The following is a 23,557-nucleotide window of genomic DNA, read 5'->3' as shown; positions in this document are numbered from 1 at the left end:
GTTGGCTGTGCCTCACCAAAGTCCTTGACCATCTTACTCTGTTGACTGGAGGCGTAGATGTTTCCAAGGCCTCCACAAAAGTAAGCTATTGTTTGGAAGGGGTGATAACGACAGCCTTAACCAAAACTCTCTCCGTTTGAGGTTGGATGTGGAGCTGTGACTGCTTGGTTCGAAGCTGTTGGTTTATTTTCTGAATAACTGGCTCAGGTGGTGTTTTCGACTCCAAAACTGTATTAAGTCTAATTTGAAATAAAATCAAAGCACTCTTGATTTTCAGCACAGAAACTGTCATAGCCGAGGCAGGCAGTCTTTTTGGTGCCGATTTGGAAGTGGAAGCTTTTGGTGATAAGGCCAATGGTGTTCAGCTTGGTGTGGAAGAGGCGGTCTTTGGTTTGGGTTTCGGTGTCAAGCCAGAGGGCTGGGCATCTGAGAAGATTTATTGATGCCTGCCACGGCCCGAGAGCAGTGGCAGCTCAATCGCCTTTGCTTCCATACTGGTGAGTTTGTTTTGTTCGAGCAGAGGCATTTACTCACTGTTTGTTGACCAGGAAGGATTTCCTGCACCTCAAGTCATGTTGGCTTCTGAATCTGAATCTTGAATAGAAAAACCCTCTTCTTTGGCAGCTGAAGCTTTGTGAAGTGAAGTCCGAAAATCTCTGGTGTTTTCTTGACTTCTTGCCTCTGCATTTCTTAGCGACGGATTCTTCTAACTTGCAAAATCTTTTCTGACCAAAGACTGGCAGGCATTGCAGTTTAATTTAGATACTTGTAAAGCACAGCACTCATTCTCTAGGGGACATCATGGCGGTAGAAAGCTCACAAGTTTCACAAGGAAGTGCCGCTGCAAAGGTCCGGGCCAAACTCAAAACCTATCCCGCAAACAACCAAGCTTTCAGTTTCTTCCTAAATAACAGGTGGTTGTCGGTAATGGGAAGAGATAAGTGTAAAAAGTTCCACTGAACAGCCACCAAGTACTAAGAGTAAAATAAGCCTGCTCTAGATTTCCTAATACATATGGTCTTGGCTAAGGCTAGACTGCTGGATCTCAGGGCTTGTGAGGGTTTGCAAGATTTGACTCTCGTACACAAAATGTCAGGTCCAGTATTATACAGGGCCTTATGTGCACAACTTAAGTATAAAACTGCCTCGTTTCTGCATAGGTAGCTAGTGGAGAGGCGTCAGGCAAGCTGATGCACCACTAAATCCATCCACATTACAGATTAGTTTAGCAGCCGCATTTTGAATTATCTGAAGTTCAGTAGAAAGATAATCCACCTTGCCCACAAAAAGGGCATTACCATAATCCAAGCAACAAGTATGCAGGGCCTGGACTATGGTTTTGCGCCAAGCAATCAGTACTCACTTAAATAGCTGTCTATTAAGCTTAATGCCAAAGCACTTGCCATAGGTTACTTTAACCTGTTATCGCATCGAGAGAGCATCATCCACCGTGACTTATGTTCTTAACTTTTTTTTTTTAACTTTTTTTTTTAGGGGTAGGCATAACCCTCAAGGAGCCCGGCCACCAGATGGCATCCTATATGCCCAAACTCAAAAGCAGAATTTCAGTCTTGTCAGTGTTTAACTTTAAACACTGACTCAACATCCAACCAGCCACCTCGGTGATGCAATCATGCAGTTTACATCCAAGTTCTCACCCAAGGAGACAATCAACTGAGTGTTGTCCGCATATAAGCAGGCATCAAAGCCCCATGGCGTATGATTTTTCCTAATGGGGCCACAAAAACATTAAAGAGCGTAGGACTCAAAGACGAACCCCGAGGTACGCCACATTCAGGGTTATAGGATTGAGATTTAAAGGTGCCAAGTTGGAAGGAAAAGGATCTCTTATTCACAAAGGAGCTCAGTCATTTGAGGGCCTTAGAGTGTACACTGACACTGTAGAGTTTCTCGATCAGCAGGTTATGTAAAACTATGTTGAATGCAGTAGATAAGTCCAATAGGAATACAACTGCAGCCTTTTCCTGGTAAACCATGAGCCTAATATTATCCAAAACTGCTAACAGCATTTATTCTGTACTATTGTTGGCTCGAAAGCCAGACTAATATGGGTCAAAAGATTGTTATCTCCAAGAAGTTTGCCAATTGTCTATTTACCAATTTATCTAGAATTTTTGCCATAAAAGGAAGAAGTGAAATAGGTGAATACATGGAAAGAATGGAGGGCTCAATTCCTGGTTTCTTTGCTAATGGAACAACAATACATTTTTTCCAGATCTCTGGAAAGATGGCCTCATGAAGGGACTGACTAAAAATCTGAGTAAAATAGGGGCAGAGGGTACCAACCAACTGAGAATTTGTAAAATGAGGGGAGGGATCAAATGGAGATTCTGACTTGGTGTCTATCATCAGTTTCGAAACCTGTTCATCTGTGAATAATTCAAAAGCTCTCAGATGTGCAATGGCATCTGGAGAGTGACCCTTAGTGAACCCACAAGGTTCTTCAGGAGGAGGTTGGGCCTTGAAAGAGAAATACATTTCCGATATTTTATCAATGAAACAAGCGCCTAATACTTCACAGATGGCCTCTCTCAGTTGAAGTGATTAGGATAGGCAGGACGACTGTGACAGCTCCTTTACGATTTTTAGCAGTCTTCTTTATGTTCCAGCAACGGACAGAGATTGCAGACCTGATGTTGATCCTTCTGTGGAAATTTGGAGTGATAGTTCAGACAGAAATGGAAAGGCGTCCGTTTCATTAGGATTTCATTCTCCAAGGTGTGGAATGGAGAAAATGGCTGCCTGAAGGGCGCAGCCCAAAGGGCCTTGATCTCTCTGCCAGCTGTCCAACTTTGGTGGAGGTAAGCCTTTGCCTCCCCACCCAGGACAGTACCCCCGTGCACCGCGTCTCTTGAAGGTGCCAAGGCTTGCTTGTATTTCCTCCAAGGGATCTTCAGGGTGCTGCCTCTGCTCCTGTGGACTATGCGATGCTGAGGGTCACCTGTGACTCCCCCTCTTAGGTTGAGCCCTCCTGGGCCTCTCTGGTCCCCAGCAGCACCATTTTTCCACCAACTGCAAGTTTGCCTTTGCCAAGGCTTGTTGGTGGAATTCCTGCACCAACACCAGTCTGCAGTCTTCACTCCAGCGTGGGACATCTTCTGCATCCATCAGGAACTTTTCTCTGGTTTCAGGGCTGCAGTGCTGACCTGTTCTTCCTCACCTTCGACCAACTCCTGCAAGTACAGCTGGGTGGATAGTAGCTTCTACTCCTCCTGGACTCCACTGTGACTCTTGGACTTGGTCCCCTCTCTCCATAGGTCGTCTTCTTCAGGAATCCACTGCCTTTTCTTGCAGTCTTGTCGGAGTGTCTTCTTTCATTTTGCGTGGTTTGTGGAAATTCCAATGGTTTACTCCTGCATTCCTGGTCGCTGGGGGGTACTGTGTTACTTATCTCTCATTTTCTAGTACTCCCAGCTCCCCTCAACACATTCCACTTACCTAGGTGGGGGTACTGTGTTCACATTCCATTTGTTTTAGTATTTGGTTTGGGCTCCCCCTAGGGTCACTATTGGTTATTTGCACTGTTTTCTAACCTTTTCAATGCCTATTTCTGATTACTAGTGTATATATTTAGTGTATTACTTAACTCCTATTGAAGGGTTGCCCTTCTAGTATTTTGTGGCTTTGTGTGACAAAAATAAGTACCTTTATTGTTGTACAAGTGAGTGTTTTCTTTCATGTGTGTATGTGCTGTATCTCTACAGTAGTACTGCATGAGATTTGCTTGTATCCTAGATAAGCCTTTGCAGCTCATCCACAGCTAATTCTAGAGAGCCTGGCTTCTATCCGCTGCCTACACTTCAATAAGAGGTGATACCTGGAATAAGGTGTAAGTACCTTGGGTACCCACCACACACCAGGCCAGCTTCCTACACCAAGGCACCTGACTAGATATGGAAAATGTTTCTGCATAGGTCCTTCATGCTAGTTGGGAGTTGTATGCAACTCTGTGTTCCCTGCTGTCTGCTCCAGAATTGATGTTGGAACTGCATAGAGACTCCACCCAACTGTACTGATGTCAGTTTCATTGTGGACATGGTCCACACCCTCAGATGCGGAGTGCAAAAATAAATTGCTCATTTCATTGTGCAGACAACTACTTTGGGAATTTTTTTTAGATGGAAAAGAGTCCATGTCAACGAAGTGGGAGGTGGGAAGGTGGTGCAGTATCTACAGATACCTAGATTATCTACCATAAAGTACATTACTGCAGGCAAGTAACTTGCTCTGATGGATACTTCTAGCCGTAGAACCCTCAGATATAGAATAAAAAGCAAAGTGTAAAAGTTCAGTGTATTTTTGGGGTCCAATTGGTGGGGTTGCTTATCCTCTTTTGAGGGGTGAGGTGAACATAGAACATCTGGAGAGTGACAGACTGTCTAATGTGAAAGGGAGTCACAACCATCTTTAGAAAGGCTGCTCTACTCCTAAGCACCAATTTGTCCTGAAAAATGCTGGGGTAGGGTGGTGGTACTTAAGACAGATGTTAGTGTGAACAGGGGACACACATGAAAAAGTAAAAACCAGATTAAGGCCTCATTGAGGCAGCACAAACAGTTTTGGACGAAACGTGGACCAAACCCTTTGGAAAATGTATTCAAACCATTGATTTCAATAGGGACTGTTGGTCCAGTTGAAACAAAAAGGCCGAAAGAGCAGATAGGTAACCTTTAACTGTGCTAAGTGCAACTCCTTGCTGGGCCAAAGGCAGGACAAACAGTAACCCATCCAACAGTTCATAGCACGTGTATTGCACCAAGTCAAACTTGGTCTATCGTCCTGGGTAAACCAAATTTTGCCAAGGATGCCCAATCACCAGGATGACATCCACTGCTTTGGGAAGTAGACAATGTGTCAAATGCTGCTGGTCAACCTCTGAGCATAGAGGTGTAGACTGAGCAGGCCTGAGGGCAACATCCTGCCCTGCTGCTTTATTACTGCACTACTACTAAACTGACATTGGTATATCTCCCTTAAGAGATATTACATACAAGTATACACATAAATTACTAGGGAAAATAGCGTGGAATGTGAAAGTGGGACTCCAGCCAAGGTAAGTGTGGTGGTTAGCTAGGGGCTGGGGCCAGTCAGGAACACCAGAGGAAAATACAAAAGGTAACCCCCAGCAACTAGGTGTAAGTTAGTTACCCCCACCTAGTTGTCTCGTAGGCTAACACAGAGGATAGTGGTTGGAGTTTGTATTCCTTCCCAGTGGACCCCGAGGAAACCAGCAGGCAAGAGAATGGATGGAAAGTGCCCATACCCCAGGATACCCAGAAGACAGGAGTACCTACACCAGGGACCTGGATGCAGAGGGGAGAAGTGTCTCTCTCTCTGAAAACTGTGGATGCCTCTGATTCTCCAGCTGTTGTCACAACCCATGGACCAGGCCGATGGAACACAGGGACGGATTCTGGACGTGTAGGATTGCAAAGGAAGAGGACAGAGCCCAGCACCCAAGGAAGTGCCCAGGTGGTGCAGGGCGCAATGCCCAGCCTCCTGATGAGGAAGTTCCTGCAAGTCGGTGGAAGAAATAGTACATCTGCAGGTCCAGGAGCTGAAGAAAATCCCCGGAGTCACCTACGACCTGTCTCTCGAAGGTCACCAAATTGCAGGAGGGTCAGTGACCAGCCAGGTCACAAACAAGCACTGGCAAGTGCAAATAGGAGCAGAAGAGGGGTTTGCAAAGTTGTGAGGACCAGCAAGGTCCAGGAGACTCTACCTAGGAGGGGGAGTCAGAGCTGGCCCTCAGCACACAGGAATGCCAAAAGAAGTTGAGGGAGCCTCCACGAGTGACCCACAGGCGCCGAACACAGGGATTCACAAGGAGGCCAGACCAGCCCTGCAAAACAGAAGTCCCACCTCACAGAAGTTGTAGGACAGGAGCTGATCTTTGGTTTGCAGAGGGCTGGGGCCCGTGGCTTCTTGGATACTGAATATCTCGTGAAGGAAGAGTCAACAAGCCTAGGCAAGTGCAACACACAAAGTGCACAGAGATGCTAGCCTACTGGCAGGAGCAAGGGCCTACGGTCTCCAAATTTGGATAGAAGACAAGCAGGACGCAGAGGAGGCCAACGACACCACCTGTGAAGCAGGAACTTAGGATGTCCAAGGACAGCAGACCCAACCAACCTATCGACAATGCCTTGAGGTGCCTGCAGGTACAGAAGAATGACTCCTTTACTACAAGAGAGAGTCCTCTCTGCCTCCTGGTGCAAACAGAGTCCTTGCGACCCTGGAGGTTGCACAGCATTGGATGTTGCAGAATTCTTGCAGGATCTGGAGAAACAATGTTGCAGTGGGAACCTTCCCACCAGAAGCAGACTTGTTCTGTTCCAGGTGAAGACCCAAAGTAGCAGTTCCAGAGGTCAGGGGCAGAAGATGTCTTGCAGAGAGTTCCTTGTAGAGTCTTGCTTGACTAATCCGAGGACTCACCTGTCAGGGAGCCCTTAATTAACTCTAAAAGGAGGTTGGTCACTCTCAGCAGTGACCCACCTATCAGAGAGGGTCAGGGTTTTCTCCTACCTGGTCTAACCAACCAGGTGCTCCCAGGAGCCTCTGCACATCTTATTTCCAAGATGGCAGAATCAAGTGGACAACTGTCAGAGCTCTGGGCACCTCCTAGATTATGCAAGAAGGGCACCAAATGTGCCCTTCAAAGCAGCCTGGTGGTGCTCAGAGACCACCCCACCCCAGACAGACACCTAACGCACAGGGAGAGGTGGTCACACCGTTCCCTTGCAGGAAATCCTTTGTTCTGCTGCTCCAGCCTGAGTCTGGCTCTTCAGCAGGAGGGCAGAACACTGTCTGGCATCAGCAGCAGCGCAGGCTGGCAGCTAGACCCCATAAGGCTGCACAGGCAGAACTGGGGGATCCCCTAGGGAACCACCTGAGTACATGGTTTCATGCAACTAACACTGTAATTGGTGTAGCTGCATGTTTCCAACATGTTTGATGCCAAATATGCCTAGGTTTGGAGTAGCCATTGTGTAGTTGGACCACTCATGTTGACCAGTGTCCACTACATACCTTAAGATAGCTTCCCCACACTTAGAGAGTCTAGGAATTGGCCTGGGGGAAGGGGGGTATCCTGCTCATACAAGGGTACCCTCACACTTAGAGCCACACACCCTGCCCTTGGGCAGAAGGGTGACATGTCTAAGTACAGTGGTTAGGTTTGGCAGTGAAAGGCTGCATGCACCCTTTCACGAAGGCTGCAATGGTAGGCCTGTAGACAGTTTGCATGGGCTCTGATGGGTTGCATAATAAATGGTGAGGCCCATAGGAGACCCGTGGTGCACCAATGCCCTGGGTACCTAGGTACCATATACTAGGGACTTACAGGGCTGCACCAGTATGCCAATTGTGGGTGTGAAAAGTAACAAATAATGAAAATGTCACTTACCCAGTGTACATCTGTTCGTGGCATCAGTCGCTGAAGATTCACATGTTGTGCATAGCCCGCCATCTGGTGTTGGGTCGGAGTGTTACAAGTTGTTTTTCTTCGAAGAAGTCTTTCGAGTCACGGGACCGAGGGACTCCTCCTCCTTGTCTCCATTGCGCATGGGCGTCGACTCCATCTTCGATTGTTTTCCCCGCAGAGGGTGAAGTAGGAGTTGTGTTGTAGTAATAGTGCCCATGCAATGGAGTGAATAAGTATGTACCTATTTAAGGTTTAAATAATATATTTACAAATGTACAAAGCTTAAGCTAACTTCCGAACGGCTACAGGCTCCCGGGGAGGCGGGTGGGCACATGTGAATCTTCAGCGACTGATGCCACGAACAGATGTACACTGGGTAAGTGACATTTTCAGTTTGATGGCATCTGTCGCTGTAGATACACATGTTGTGCATAGACTAGTAAGCAGTTATCTCCCCAAAAGCGGTGGCTCAGCCTGTAGGAGTGGAAGTATTTTGAAATAAGGTTCTTAACACGGCTTGACCTACTGTGGCTTGTTGTGCGGATAGCACGTCTACACAGTAGTGCTTGGTGAACGTGTGAAGCGTAGACCATGTGGCTGCCTTACATATTTCGTGCATCGGAATATTTCCTAGAAAGGCCATGGTAGCGCCTTTCTTTCTGGTTGAGTGTGCCCTTGGTGTAATGGGCAGCTGTCTTTTTGCTTTAAGGTAGCAGATTTGGATGCACTTAACTATCCATCTGGCTATACCTTGTTTTGATATTGGCTTTCCTGCATGAGGTTTTTGGAATGCAATAAATAGTTGTTTAGTCTTTCTGATGTTTTTTGTTCTGTCAATGTAGTACATTAGTGCTCTTTTGACATCTAATGTATGTAGTGCACTCTCAGCTACGGAATCTGGCTGTGGGAAGAACACTGGTAGTTCTACAGTTTGATTTAGGTGGAACGGTGAAATAACCTTTGGTAAAAATTTAGGATTGGTCCTTAGGACTACCTTATTTTTGTGTATTTGGATAAAAGGTTCTTGTATTGTAAACGCTTGAATTTAGCTTACTCTCCGTAGAGATGTGATGGCGATGAGAAATGCAACTTTCCAGGTTAGGAACTGTATTGCGCAAGAGTGCATGGGTTCAAAAGGTGGACCCATGAGTCTTGTTAAGACAACATTGAGGTTCCACGAAGGAACGGGTGGTGTCCTTGGTGGTATAATTCTTTTAAGGCCTTCCATAAATGCTTTAATGACCGGTATCCTAAATAGTGAAGTTGAATAGGTAATCTGCAGGTATGCAGATATTGCCGCAAGGTGTATTTTAATGGAAGAGAAAGCTAGGTTTGATTTTTGTAAGTGTAGCAAGTAACCCACTACATCCTTTGGAGATGCGTGTAATGGTTGGATTTGATTATGATGGCAGTAGCAAACAAACCTTTTCCATTTGCTTGCATAGAAGTGCCTAGTGGATGGTCTTCTAGCTTGCTTTATGACTTCCATACATTCTTGTGTAAGGTCTAAGTGTCCGAATTCTAGGATTTCAGGAGCCTGATTGCTAGATTCAGCGATGCTGGATCGGGATGCCTGATCTGTTGTTTGTGTTGTGTTAACAGATCTGGCCAGTTGGGCAATTTGATGTGGGGTACTACTGATAGGTCTAGCAGTGTTGTGTACCAGGGTTGCCTTGCCCATGTTGGTGCTATCAGTATGAGTTTGAGTTTGTTTTGACTCAATTTGTTTACTAGATATGGAAGGAGAGGGAGAGGGGGAAAAGCGTATGCAAATATCCCTGACCAGTTTATCCATAGGGCATTGCCTTGGGACTGCCTGTGTGGGTATCTGGATGCGAAGTTTTGGCATTTTGCGTTCTCTTTTGTTGCAAATAAGTCTATTTGAGGTGTTCCCCAGAGTTTGAAGTAAGTGTTTAGAATTTGGGGGTGAATTTCCCATTCGTGGACTTGTTGGTGATCTCGAGAGAGATTGTCTGCAAGTTGATTCTGGATCCCTGGAATAAACTGTGCTATTAGGCGAATGTGGTTGTGAATTGCCCATCGCCATATCTTTTGTGCTAGAAGGCTCAGCTGCGTTGAGTGTGTCCCCCCCTGTTTGTTTAGATAATACATTGTTGTCATGTTGTCTGTTTTGACAAGAATGTATTTGTGAGTTATGATTGGTTGGAATACTTTTAGTGCTTGAAAAACTGCTAGCAGTTCTAGGTGATTTATGTGCAGTTTTGTTTGATGTACGTCCCATTGTCCTTGTATGCTGTGTTGATCGAGGTGTGCTCCCCACCCCGTCATGGAAGCATCTGTTGTTATTACGTATTGTGGCACTGGGTCTTGGAAAGGCCGCCCTTTGTTTAAATTTATACTGTTCCACCATAGAAGCGAGAGGTATATTTGGCGGTCTATCAACACCAGATCTAGAAGGTGACCCTCTGCTTGTGACCATTGTGATGCTAGGCACTGTTGTAAGGGCCTCATGTGCAGTCTTGCGTTCGGGACAATGGCTATGCATGAGGACATCATGCCTAGGAGTTGTAATATCATTTTTGCCTGTATTCTTTGTGTTGGATACATGCGTTGTATGATTTTGTTGAAATGTTGAATTCTTTGTGGACTTGGAGTGGCTAACCCTTTTGTTGTGTCTATTATGGCTCCTAGGTATTGTTGTACTTTGCACGGCAGAATGTGTGATTTTGCATAGTTGATGGTGAAACCGAGTTTGTAGAGGTTTTGTATGACCTGATTTGTGTGGTGTGAGCACCTTGTCAGTGAGTTGGTCTTGATTAGCCAGTCGTCTAGATACGGGAATACGTGTATTTGCTGCCTTCTGATGTGTGCAGCCACTACTGCTAGACATTTTGTAAAGACTCTTGGTGCGGTTGTTAAACCAAACGGCAATACTTTGAATTGGTAATGTATTCCTTTGAATACAAACCTGAGGTATTTCCTGTGCGACTGATGTATTGGTATGTGGAAATACGCGTCTTTGAGATCTAAGGTTGTCATGTAGTCCTGTTGCTTTAGCAATGGTAACACTTCTTGTAGCGTGACCATGTGAAAGTGTTCTGATTTGATGTAGGTGTTTAGTGTTCTGAGGTCTAGGATTGGTCTCAGTGTTTTGTCCTTTTTTGGTATTAGGAAGTACAGTGAATAAACTCCTGTGTTTATTTGTGTCTTTGGTACTAGTTCTATTGCGTTCTTTTGCAATAATGCTTGAACTTCTATTTCCAGAAGGTCTGAATGTTGTTTTGATAAATTCTGTGCTTTTGGTGGTATGTTTGGAGGGATTTGTAGAAATTCTATGCAATAACCATGTTGGATAATTGCTAAGACCCAAGTGTCTGTAGTTATTTCCTCCCATGCTTGGTAATACTGACCTATTCTTCCCCCCACTGGTGTTGTGTGGAGGGGATGAGTGACATGTGAGTCACTGTTTGGTTGTAGGGGTTTTGGGGCTTTGAAATTTTCCCCTATTCCTAGGGAATTGTCCTCTGTATTGGCCCCGAAAGCCTCCCCTTTGGTACTGTCCCTGGTAGCTGGACAGTGTTGCCTGTGAGGTGCTGGCTTGTGTGGCCTGACCCCGAAACCCCCCTCTAAAGGTTGTTTTGCGGAAGGTGCTGTAAGTGCCTCTGCTCTGCGGGGAGTAGAGTGCGCCCATGGCTTTAGCAGTGTCAGTGTCCTTTTTGAGTTTCTCAATTGCCGTGTCCACTTCTGGTCCGAACAGTTGTTTCTCATTGAATGGCATATTGAGCACTGCCTGCTGTATCTCTGGTTTAAAACCAGACGTTCGTAGCCATGCGTGCCTTCTTATAGTCACAGATGTGTTAATTATTCTTGCAGCTGTGTCCGCTGCATCCATAGAGGAGCGTATCTGATTATTAGATATGTTCTGTCCTTCCTCAACCACCTGTTTCACCCTTTTTTGTAGCTCTTTGGGTAGATGCTCAATGAGGTGTTGCATCTCGTCCCAATGGGCTCTGTCATAGCGCGCAAGTAGTGCTTGAGAGTTAGCGATGCGCCACTGGTTTGCAGCTTGTACTGCGACTCTCTTTCCGGCTGCATCGAACTTGCGGCTCTCTTTATCTGGGGGTGGTGCATCCCCAGATGTGTGGGAGTTGGCTCTCTTGCGAGCTGCTCCTACTACGACGGAATCTGGTGGCAGCTGTGAAGTGATGAAAACAGGGTCTGTGGGAGGTGCTTTATATTTCTTTTCCACTCTTGGTGTTATTGCTCTACTCTTGACCGGCTCCTTGAAGATTTCCTTTGCGTGCCGAAGCATTCCTGGGAGCATAGGCAGGCTTTGGTAGGAGCTATGGGTGGAGGAGAGGGTGTTGAATAAGAAGTCATCCTCGACTGGTTCCGAGTGTAGGGACACGTTGTGGAACTCTGCTGCTCTAGCCACCACTTGTGAATATGCTGTGCTATCTTCCGGTGGTGAGGGCTTTGTAGGATACGCCTCTGGACTGTTGTCCGACACTGGGGCGTTGTATAAGTCCCAAGCGTCTTGGTCCTGGTCACCTTGGCTCATGGTGGTGTGAGCCGGGGAATGTGATGGAGTTTGTGCAAGTGAAACGTTAGTTACAGGTGGAGGAGAGGGTGGCGGAGTTACCTTTTTCACCATTTTTGTTTGTGGTGCTTGGTCTGACTGAAACTCCAGTCTCTTTTTTCTCCTAATAGGGGGAAGGGTGCTTATTTTCCCTGTTCCTTCCTGTATAAAAATACGTTTCTGAGTGTGGTCCACTTCGGTGGATTGCAACACTTCCTCAAATCTATGCTTTCGCATCTGAGAGGACAGTGATTGCTCCTCTGAATAGGAACCGGTAGTTGGGTCGGTTGCGGGTCGTTTTGGCACAGAAACCCTGTCTGTACTCTTTTTCGGCTCCGAGGTGACCTTCTTTTTCGGAGTCGAACCCTCTCGGCGTCGATCTTCCTCGGTGCCGCTGTCTCTGCGTCGAGCAGTTTCGGCTCCGCTATCTTGGCGTCGATCTTTTTCAGCAGCACTTTCTCGGTCCCGAGAAGGCTGCGTGCCGGTGTCTCGACTGGAGTCGGACGATCTCTGCACTATTTCGGCCTTTTTCGGTGCCGACGGTCGGTCACCGAATTTATGGGTCGAGCCATGGCCTGGTGGCAGTGGCGTCCCCTGGGCCTTGTCACTTTTCTTGTGTGTTGGCTTCGACGTCTTACTCACAGTTTTTTGGTCATCGAATTCCTTGGAGTCCGATTCATGGATCGAGAAGGTTTCTTCTTCCTCTTGTTCCTCGAACTCTCGGTGAGCTGTCGGCGTGGACGCCATCTGCAGTCTTCTGGCTCGACGGTCACAGAGTGTTTTTCGGGACCGGAACGCACGACAGGCCTCGCAAGTCTCTTCACTGTGCTCAGGCGACAGGCACAGGTTACAGACCAAATGTTGGTCTGTATACAGGTATTTGTTGTGGCATTTAGGACAGAAACTGAACGGGGTCCGTTCCATCAGCGTTGTTTTACACGCGGTCGGGCCGACCAGGCCCCGACGGGGGATCGAAAACTACCCCGAAGGGTACCGGAGCTCTTCACTCTTCGATTCGGTGTCGATTCTATTTAAGCCGATCCCGAACGCAACAATACCGACGTAATTTTTCCGATATTTAGCTAACTTTCCGTTCCGAAACCCGGAGCGAAAGGAACACGTCCGAACCCGATGGCGGAAAGAAAACAATCGAAGATGGAGTCGACGCCCATGCGCAATGGAGACAAGGAGGAGGAGTCCCTCGGTCCAGTGACTCGAAAGACTTCTTAGAAGAAAAACAACTTGTAACACTCCGACCCAACACCAGATGGCGGGCTATGCACAACATGTGTATCTACAGCGACAGATGCCATCAAACCTACATTAAGGGGAGAGAGCACTGTCACTAGGGTCCCGGTTAGCAGGATCCCAGTAAACTACAGTCCAAACACACTGACATCAGGGAAAAAGTGGGGGTGATTATGCCAGAAAGATGGCACTTTCCTACACAGGAGTGCAACGTTCCACTCCAAAATGAACAAGTATCCGAAAGACAGCCTACTTCAGAACATGCAAAAGTGATGCCATTGCATGTTTGCCATGGTAGTGACGAGATCGAGCCATGGTACTCCCCATTGTAGAAGGACGTCTTGTGCCACCTCAGGGAATAGCTGACATTCATGACCAGCTAGGCATCGCTGGCTTATTTCATCTGCTCTGGCGTTTAAAGGTGTGTATTATCAAGGGAAATACCCTGCCAAATTCAGCCAGATCCAGAGGCACAGTACCTCCTGGCACACAGCCCTGGATCCCAACCCACTATGCTTGCTACAGTACTACAAAGTGGTGGTGTTGACACTGAGGATTTGAACCAGGATCCAGCTGACCATTAGGAAGGCTTTCAACACCAGGCGAATGGCCACACAACTCCAGCAAGCTGATGTGGAGGCAGATCTCCATCAGAGACTAGAGTTCTCTAATCTTTACCTCTCCCAGATTACCTCCCCAGGCCAGAAGCAACACGTCCATCGCCACCTTCAGCTCTGGGTGGCTGAAGGAGAGCGGTTTGCCACTGGTTGAACAGCGACCCCTCAGACCTTTTGCAGTCTCCTCCCAAACTTGAATAGAAATTGACAGGTTTGCCTGGTGATGGGCCCACTTAAGACTTCAGATCTCACTGCAGAGCTTGCTATTGCCATCTTGCATGATCGAACAGCAGGATGCCAGAGGCCAGTAGACCAGAGAGGGTTAGCCATCCTCACTGAGACCCAGGAGAGAGGCTGAATTATCAAAATTGTAGCCTGCATGTCCTGGACTCACTTATCTGGAGGAAATGCCTGTAAGCACACTGTATACAGAAAGTTTCTAATTAAATGGAGCCATCGCGAAGGAGTCATGTGTGACTTTGGCAGATTAATTATGAATTCCAGAGATGGAAGGAGGTTCACTTTTGTCTGGAGGCGGTTCAAAACTGATTGTGGTGACACCTCCTTCAACAGACGGTTGTGGAGGATGAAGAAAACTGGTGTCCACGATCTCCGAAGATGTGCAGCCACCACAGCCCTTTGTGAACAGCGGAACACATATGAGACCACAAGGGACCACAGAAAGCTGAAAATGTTTGTGGCCCACCTTGAACAGCAGATAGAATTTGTAGTTCTGCAGGATGGGAATATGAAAACAGGCATCATGCAGGTCCAAACCCGCCATTCAGTCTCCAAGAAGCAGAACAGACAGAACCTGGACCAATGTGTGCATCTTCAATTTGTCCTTTGAAGGAAAAAAAATGAGTGCTGGAAGGTGGGCAAGGATTCCACCCTTCTTTGGCACAACAAAATAGCAGAAGTAGCACCCAGTTATGATTTCTGATGCCAGGAACCTCGCTATGGACCCCTTTTCCCAAACATCGTGTACTTCCTGCATCAAAGTTGACAAATGCTTTTCTGGAGGTGGTTTACAGCTGACTCTGGTGAGCTTCCTTCAAAAGCCAGCCCTGTAGGTTGGAGAAAAGTGGTACCCACCAGCTGTAAAGATGGGCAGCCACCACTGCCATCAGATTTGTGAAAACCTGAGGGTTACCCAAGAGGCTAAAAGGGTGCCAGGACAGACAGGCGGAGAATAGCCTTGTTGGGCAATCTGCAAGACCCACTGTCTGATGCAACTGTTTGCCACCTGTGGCGAAAATATCTGATTATACCTACTACGGAGTGTTCATGTGACTCTAAGGGTAACAAAGTGGCCTGAAGGCTACTGCCGAAGGGGCTGTGGCCTGGGAAGTTGACAGTCCTTGCAGACCTGGGTATTTTCTGTTGGATTCCTGACAGGATTTCTGTGCTTGTTGCTGGGTGGTACGCACTGATGCGATCCTCTGGCAAAACTCTTGGGGATATCTAGACAGGGACAAAACTGCTTTGGATACTGTCTTGCAGGTGTGGAAAGACCCAGGAAGCAAGCAGTATCTTACTTCATTTAAAACGCTCGAACACAGAGTTGAACTTCTCGCCAAACAGAAGAGAACCACCAAAAGGCATATTCCTAAGTGATGCCTGAACATTGCACAAAAAACCTGCCAAACTCAACCAGGCATGGCACTGGAGCATCATATTTGTACCAATCTCTTTGCCTAAGGAGTCTTTTGACAGCTGGTAGGATTTCAGGGACTGAGTCTCATCAGGCATGGGAAGACCTGCCAAGTAAACAGCAGGCAAAGACCAAATGAGGTGCAAGGCTAGTGGAAGAACACATCCTCTTTCCAAATGCCTCCCTGATTCTCTTTCCGGGGATTATTCAGGAAAGAGCTGGGGTTACCCTCGTTGGAGGCCTGTGCTACCAGACAGTGTCAGAAAAGGAGGGTCGCCACTTGTCTATTTACTGGTGGGCGAGGGTAAAGATTATTTCATGTGCTCATGAGGGTGTTGATCAGGGTCTCGATGTAGGGCAGTAATGGTTTAGTGGAGGACAGGTCCAGGCTATGCCACCTCATGAGAACATTGGTTTTTACCTCAACGGAAGGTAACTAGCGATCCAAAACGTCGGTCGCCTAATTACCAAAGTGAATGAGGCAGATTTTTCCATGAAAGGTCCAGGGGCAAGACTAGCACCATAACAGGGGAAGCGCCCAGCCCACCGTGCTCCAGTGCTATTGAGGGTCAACCTTGTTCCCACGATCATTTGTAAAAAAGTGGTTGGCTCTGGTCAAAGTCTGATCAGAAAAGCTGGTGGAGCACAGGAGAATGGCTTCTTGACAAGCGCACACTTTTGTCAGAGGCACACTGTACTGGGACATACATGTCAGAATTGTTCTGAAACATAGCTTCGACCAAGACAGAGACAGATTTAGTTTGGAGTCAAACAGGACAATGGGACCGATGCCCTCTAGTGTTGATGCGGCAGCAAGTGGCAAGATCACGCTACCGGACTTGGGGGTCTGCTCCGAAGCCAGACCTCAAGCAGGTTCAAGAGGCTCAGATGACACAGAAGGTGAACCCCCTAGCAGTAACACAATGGAGGCCTTTTTGGATCCGCGCAACATGAAGGCACGCAACAGAGAGCCAGTAAGGTGCCAAAGATTCAGAGCATGGCCTCGCTGAACACCTCAATCTGTGGTGGCATTGCCAATAACCCGAACTTCAGTGTGTATTAGGACCAGCTGTTGAAATGGATCCTCAGTAGGGAGCAGAGAGCAATAATGGGGGGTACAATCTTGATGTCCTTGCAACTTCTCAGAGGAAGAGTGGTAAGCTGGGATGAGGCAGTCTAGCACTTCTTGTGCTGCTTCTTTGACTCATACTTACCAGAAGACTTGGATCGGGAAGGCCACCTTGTTTGGAACAGTCCCTACAAGCCTTAAAATGTGTATTTTTGGAGAAATGCCCCCTTGCACACTGGTAAAAAATTTGTAAACAGGCTTGTCCACTGAAAGAAAAAAGTAGGAGCTGAGTTCCAGATCCATGTTCAAGGCGCAGAAAGAAAGGAACTGATGTCAGCATTGATATGCAACTCATTCTTCACTTTTGGTGCTGAGCAGAGTCGACATGGAGCCCCACAACACCACTAACCGGTGCACAGGAGCTATGCTGAAAAATCATCTATGTCCAATCTGGCACCTGCTGATATTCTAAAGTTGAAGAACCTACCGTGAGAAATATCCATCAGAAAGTGTATTTATAGTCCAAGAATACAGACATTTCTACCTGCATCCCTGTGGAAATATTGACTGTGAATGCTGTCTCGTAATTATATATTATCCCATACCCTGTGTCCCTTGCTTTTACTGTGTGGGACATGCATAACTGGCATGTACTTGTGTATCAACTGTAACCAAATGAATGGGAAGTGTCTATTTGAGACACCATCAGAAATGATGTACCAGATGGTAATGTTCTGCAGGTTGCCCTTCGCCCACATTACACATCAGCCTCCATATTGCTCTTCACATGACTCCTTCTCTGAAGGAAGTCTTAACTGTGGGGCTCAGCCTCACAGTAGATGGCCTCTAAATCATTCAAGTCCTTCTCACAGCTGGGTCTGCTGAAGGCTTAAGGTCAAATAAGTGCCTCCACAAACCCAATTTGTTGCATGACCCACACCATCAGAACAAATAAACAGTAACAAGCTGTTTTAGAGATTCGGTATTCTGACATTTGTTACCTCAGAGGATATTATAATGTGTACTAACTTCTTAGTTCATCTTCCCATATCCAAAAACTCAGATCAGCTGGGACCTTAACGATTTCCTTAAATGAGTAGTAAATAAAACCTGTTACTGGAAACCTACCCTCCCCGAGACAGGCCAGTTGCCTGACCTAGGCAATGATTCTTTTGGCATACTAACATTCAGCACAAAACCTACTTGGGTGGGACCTTTGTCACTTGGGTAGATACGTTTCTTTTTAGCTGGAAACTGAGCTTCTGGAGTTTGAACTCCAACATGTGATGCAGAAAGCCTTCAAACAGATGGCCAGACAAGCTAAGAATACTACATTATTTGGATGGTACGCGTCCTTTTGCTTGTAAGTACTGTAGTTTTGCCTTGTTGCAAGTATTGTAGCAGCATTCCTAAAGTTTCTCTGTTAACAGCCCTATATGACAAAGGCACCAGTAAGGAAAACGATATACAAAATCTAGCACCTGCTGCATAGATGCTCTCAAAGTGTGGCGGTTCATGTTTGCCATTGAGGTATGGCACCTTCCGGTTTGATATCTTTTCTATGATGCAAACTGTTCATTCTGCATACATGTTATTTAAAGACTAATTCTTGGAATACTGTATAAACATTGAATTTGAATGGCAATTACTGGTTAGTGAGGCATCAAATGTCCTAACTCAGTACTAACTACTATAGTAATCCTTGACTGGTCATCTTCACTACCATGGAGTCGAGAGCCCATTCAATTTCAGAATTTACTGTCAATCAAATATACTGTTCTTTCAGTTTTTCACTTATGATAAATAGATCCTGTAAGGAAATGCCTCCCTGGCATGGTTACCCCCTGACTTGGTTACCCCCTGACTTTTTGCCTTTGCTGATGCTATGTTTTGAATTGAAAGTGTGCTGAGGCCTGCTAACCAGGCCCCAGCACCAGTGTTCTTTCCCTAACCTGTACTTTTGTATCCACAATTGGCACACCCTGGCATCCAGGTAAGTCCCTTGTAACTGGTACCCCTGGTACCAAGGGCCCTGATGCCAGGGAAGGTCTCTAAGGGCTGCAGCATAGCTTATGCCACCCTGGGGACCCCTCACTCAGCACAGACACACTGCTTGCCAGCTTGTGTGTGCTGGTGAGAACAAAACGAGTAAGTCGACATGGCACTCCCCTCAGGGTGCCATGCCAACCTCACACTGCCTATGCAGTATAGATAAGTCACCCCTCTAGCAGGCCTTACAGCCCTAAGGCAGGGTGCACTATACCATAGGTGAGGGCACCAGTGCATGAGCACTGTGCCCCTACAGTGTCTAAGCAAAACCTTAGACATTGTAAGTGCAGGGTACCCATAAGAGTATATGGTCTGGGAGTCTGTCAAACACGAACTCCACAGCACCATAATGGCTACACTGAAAACTGGGAAGTTTGGTATCAAACTTCTCAGCACAATAAATGCACACTGATGCCAGTGTACATTTTATTGTAAACTACACCCCAGAGGGCACCTTAGAGGTGCCCCCTGAAACTTTAACCAACTACCTGTGTAGGCTGACTGGTTCTAGCAGCCTGTCACACTCGAGACATGTTGCTGGCCCCATGGGGAGAGTGCCTTTGTCACTCTGAGGCCAGTAACAAAGCCTGCACTGGGTGGAGATGCTAACACCTCCCCCAGGCAGGAGCTGTAACACCTGGCGGTGAGCCTCAAAGGCTTACCCCCTTTGTTCCAGCACCGCAGGGCACTCCAGCTAGTGGAGTTGCCCGCCCCCTCCGGCCACGGCCCCACTTTTGGCAGCAAGGCCGGAGGAAATAATGAGAATAACAAGGAGGAGTCACTGGCCAGTCAGGACAGCCCCTAAGGTGTCCTGAGCTGAAGTGACTAACTTTTAGAAATCCTCCATCTTGCAGATGGAGGATTCCCCCAATAGGGATAGGATTGTGACCCCCTCCCCTTGGGAGGAGGCACAAAGAGGGTGTACCCTCCCTCAGGGCTAGTAGCCATTGGCTACTAACACCCCCCAGACCTAAACAAGCCCTTAAATTTAGTATTTAAGGGCTTTCCTGAACCTAAGAATTTAGATTCCTGCAACTACAAGAAGAAGAGGACTGCTGAGCTGAAAGACCCCTGCAGAAGAAGAAAAGAAGACACCAACTGCTTTGGCCCCAGACCTACCGGCCTGTCTCCTGCCTTCTAAAGAAACCTGCTCCAGCGACGCTTTCCCCAGGACCAGCGACCTCTGAATCCTCAAAGGACTGCCCTGCTTCAAGAAAGACAAGAAACTCCAGAGGACAGCGGCCCTGCTCCAAAAAGACTGCAACTTTGTTACAGAGGAGCAGATTTAAAGACCCCTGCAAATCCCCGCAAGAAGCGTGAGACTTGCAACACTGCACCCGGCGACCCCGACTCGACTGGTGGAGAAACAACGCTACAGGGAGGACCCCCCCGCTGACTCCAAGACTGTGAGTAACCAAAGTTGTCCCCCCTGAGCCCCCACAGCGACGCCTGCAGAGGGAATCCCGAGGCTCCCCCTGACCGCGACTGCCTGACTCTGAAATCCCGATGCCTGGAAAAGACCCTGCACCCGCAGCCCCCAGGACCTGAAGGATCGGAACTCCAGTGCAGGTGTGACTCCCAGGAGGTCCTCTCCCTTGCCCAGGTGGTGGCTACCCAGAGGAGCCCCCCCCCCCCCTTTGCCTGCCTGCACCGCTGAAGAGACCCCTTGGTCTCTCATTGAAAACCATTGAAAATCCGACACGTATTTGCACACTGCACCCGGCCGCCCCCGCGCTGCTGAGGGTGTACTTTTTGTGCTGACCTGTGTCCCCCCCGGTGCCCTACAAAACCCCCCTGGTCTGCCCTCCGAAGACGCGGGTACTTATCTGCTGGCAGACCAGAACCAGGGCACCCCCTTCTCTCCATTGAAGCCTATGTGTTTTGGGCACCTCTTTGACCTCTGCACCTGACCGGCCCTGAGCTGCTGGTGTGGTAACTTTGGGGTTGCTCTGAACCCCCAACGGTGGGCTACCTTGGACCCAAATCTGAACCCTGTAGGTGGGTTACTTACCTGCAAGAACTAACAATACTTTACCTCCCCCAGGAACTGTGAAAATTGCACTGTGTCCACTTTTAAAACAGCTATTTGTGTTTTATGTGAAAAGTATATATGCTACTGTAATTATTCAAAGTTCCTAAAGTACTTACCTGCAATACCTTTCAAATGAGATATTACATGTAGAATTTGAACCTGTGGTTCTTAAAATAAACTAAGTAAAGATATTTTCCTATAACAAAACCTATTGGCTGGATTTGTCTCTGAGTGTGTGTTCCTCATTTATTGCCTGTGTGTATGTACAACAAATGCTTAACACTACTCCTTTGATAAGCCTACTGCTCGACCACACTACCACAAAATAGAGCGTTAATATTATCTCTTTTTGCCACTATCTTACCTCTAAGGGGAACCCTTGCACTCTGTACATGCTATTCCTTACTTTGAAACAGCACATACAGAGCCAACTTCCTACAGATCCCAAGAGGTTTATACATTATATGTAAATTACTGACTAGCTACTCTAACTGCAGATTAATTAAGTTGCTCAAACATTATCATGTAACCACACTCCAACCACCAATGATCCCACCAAAGTGGACAAAAGCTACCTGAAAGGAATTTCTCAATAAAAAAAAAAAAGAAAGAAAAAAAAAACAGAGACCATCATCCTACTCTAGACTAATATGATATGCATTTTGACAAACTCACTAACATCATGAAAAGCCTCCAAGTATACGTCATATGAGTAACATTCATATTATATATTCAGCAGTTCAGAAAAATTAAATATTGCTCTTACTTCGATTTACGTTCATCGTGGACATCTTTAGGATTTCTTTCTTCACGTATATCCTCCCTCTTCTCTCTGCGATCTTCTTTTGTCTTTTCTCTCTCATCCCATTCTCTTTGGCGTTCTCTTTCCTTTTCCCTCTCTCTTATCTTTTCTCTCTCCTTCTCACGCTCTCGTTCTTTTTCTCTTTCTCGCTCTCTCTCCCTTTCACGCTCCCTTTCCCGCTCCCTCTCTTTTTCCCGCTCTTTCTCACGCTCTCGCTCCTTCTCTCTTTCCCGCTCCTTCTCTCGCTCCTTCTCACGCTCCTTTTCGCGCTCCTTCTCCCGCTCCTTTTCGCGCTCCTTCTCCCGCTCCTTTTCGCGCTCCTTCTCCCGCTCCTTTTCGCGCTCCTTCTCCCGCTCCTTTTCGCGCTCCTTCTCCCGCTCCTTTTCCCGCTCCTTCTCCCGCTCCTTCTCCCGCTCCTTCTCTCTTTCACGCTCCTCCCTTTCTCGTTCCCTTTCCCGCTCTCTCTCTCTTTCACGGTCTCTTTCACGATCTCTTTCTTTATCTCTCTCTCGGTCTCGTTCGCGGACTCTCTCCCGCTCAGATTCACGCTCCTTTTCCCTTTCTCTATCGCGTTCTTTCTCTCGTTCTCGTTCCCTTGTTCTCTCATCTCGTCTGTCATCAGGTCTGTCTACTCTTCGCTCCTCACGCCGCTCATCACGATCAAGGTCATCATTTCTTCCTTGATGCCGAACTGGCGAGCTTGGTCTTTGATCTGTTGAAAGCAACCAGTGAGAAAAATTATTTCTACAGCTTAATTTAAGTACTAACTAAAATCAAGCAGTACATATACCCTATTTCAAATGCAACTGAAAACCATTTGTTATCAATACTTTAATTCTAGGTCAGTTAAAATGGAAGCACTTGCTATAGTATGTATAAAATGATTAAGTATGTGTAGTAAAGTGGCCTCTTTCTAGCCTGGTTACCCCCACTTTTGGCCTGCTTGTTAGTGTGTTTGACTGTTCACTGGGATCCTGCTAACCAGGACCCCAGTGACTGTGCTATCTCCTCTAATTTTGGCTGCTGGTAACTATTTATCCCCACAATTGGCATACTGGTGCCCCCATTTCAGTCCTTAGTATATGGTACCTAGGTACCCAAGGCATTGGGGTTCCAGGGGATCCCTATGGTTTGCAGCAGTTATTCTGCCACACACAGAGAGCCCATCCAAAGGGTTCTGCAGGCCTGCCATTGCAGTCTGCGTGAACCGGGTGCACGCACCCGTTTTGTTTACTACAGGTCACTGCAAGTCACACCTATAGTAGGCCCTCTCAGCCCAGAGGGCAGGGTGCAGGTACCTGTGTGTGAGGACACCCCTGCCCCAGCAGAGATGCCCCCACGAACTCCAGCACCATTTTACTGGACTTTGTGAGAGTAGGGATGCCATTTTATATATGAACTGGACAGCGGTCCAGCTACATAATGGTAACTCTGAACCTAGGCATGTTTGGTATCAAACATGTCAGAATCATACCCCAATACTATGGTAAGTATTGGAAGTATGATTCCATGCACTCTGGACGCTCCTTAGAGGACCACCAGCATTGCTACGACCAGTCTTAAAGGGTTTATCGAACAGCCAAGCTCCTGCCACCCCTCAGACAGGTTTTTGCCCTCCTGCTGCTTGTTCTGATCACCTTCCTCTCCCTTCGGAAATAGGTGTGACTGGCTTGGGAGCGGTAGCCTTCCCAAGCCACTGATTTTCTTTGAGGGGCACATTTAGTGCCCTCTGTGCATAAACCAGTTCACACCGGTTCAGGGACCCCCAGTCCCTGCTTTGGCGCGAAACTGGACAATGGAAAGGGGAGTGACTATTTCCCTTTCCATCACCACTCCAGGAGTGGTGCTCAAAGCTACTCCAGAGGGTCCCTGGGTTCTGCCATCTTGATTCCAAGGTTGGCAGGGTACGCTGGGAGCATCTGAGTGGCCAGGCAGGTGACGTCAGGGCCCCCTCCTGATAGGTGCTTACCTGGTTAGGTGGACCAATCCCCCTTTCAGGGCTATTTAGGGTCTCTCTAGTGGGTGTGTTCTCAGATTCGGCTTGCAAGATTCCAGCAAGACTCCTCTGCAACCTTTACTTTGACTTCTGGCCTCTGGAACCA

The 23,557-nt window shown here is 47.3% G+C and overlaps 1 protein-coding gene across 3 annotated transcripts in view; it reads right to left on the bottom strand.

Annotated features, from left to right (window-relative positions):
* ZC3H13 (zinc finger CCCH-type containing 13) overlaps positions 1–23,557 on the bottom strand; it is a 532,845-nt gene that overhangs the window by 179,663 nt on the left and 329,625 nt on the right. For all 3 annotated transcript variants that reach the window (XM_069205400.1, XM_069205402.1, XM_069205401.1), the window contains exon 13: positions 21,420–22,167. In XM_069205400.1, coding sequence (XP_069061501.1) covers positions 21,420–22,167 — 748 coding nt within the window. The remainder of the gene's footprint in view (positions 1–21,419; positions 22,168–23,557) is intronic.

This window comes from Pleurodeles waltl, chromosome 8, assembly GCF_031143425.1.
Source record: "Pleurodeles waltl isolate 20211129_DDA chromosome 8, aPleWal1.hap1.20221129, whole genome shotgun sequence".
Taxonomy (NCBI): Eukaryota; Metazoa; Chordata; class Amphibia; order Caudata; family Salamandridae; genus Pleurodeles; species Pleurodeles waltl.
This window is presented reverse-complemented; position numbering and strand designations above follow the sequence as displayed.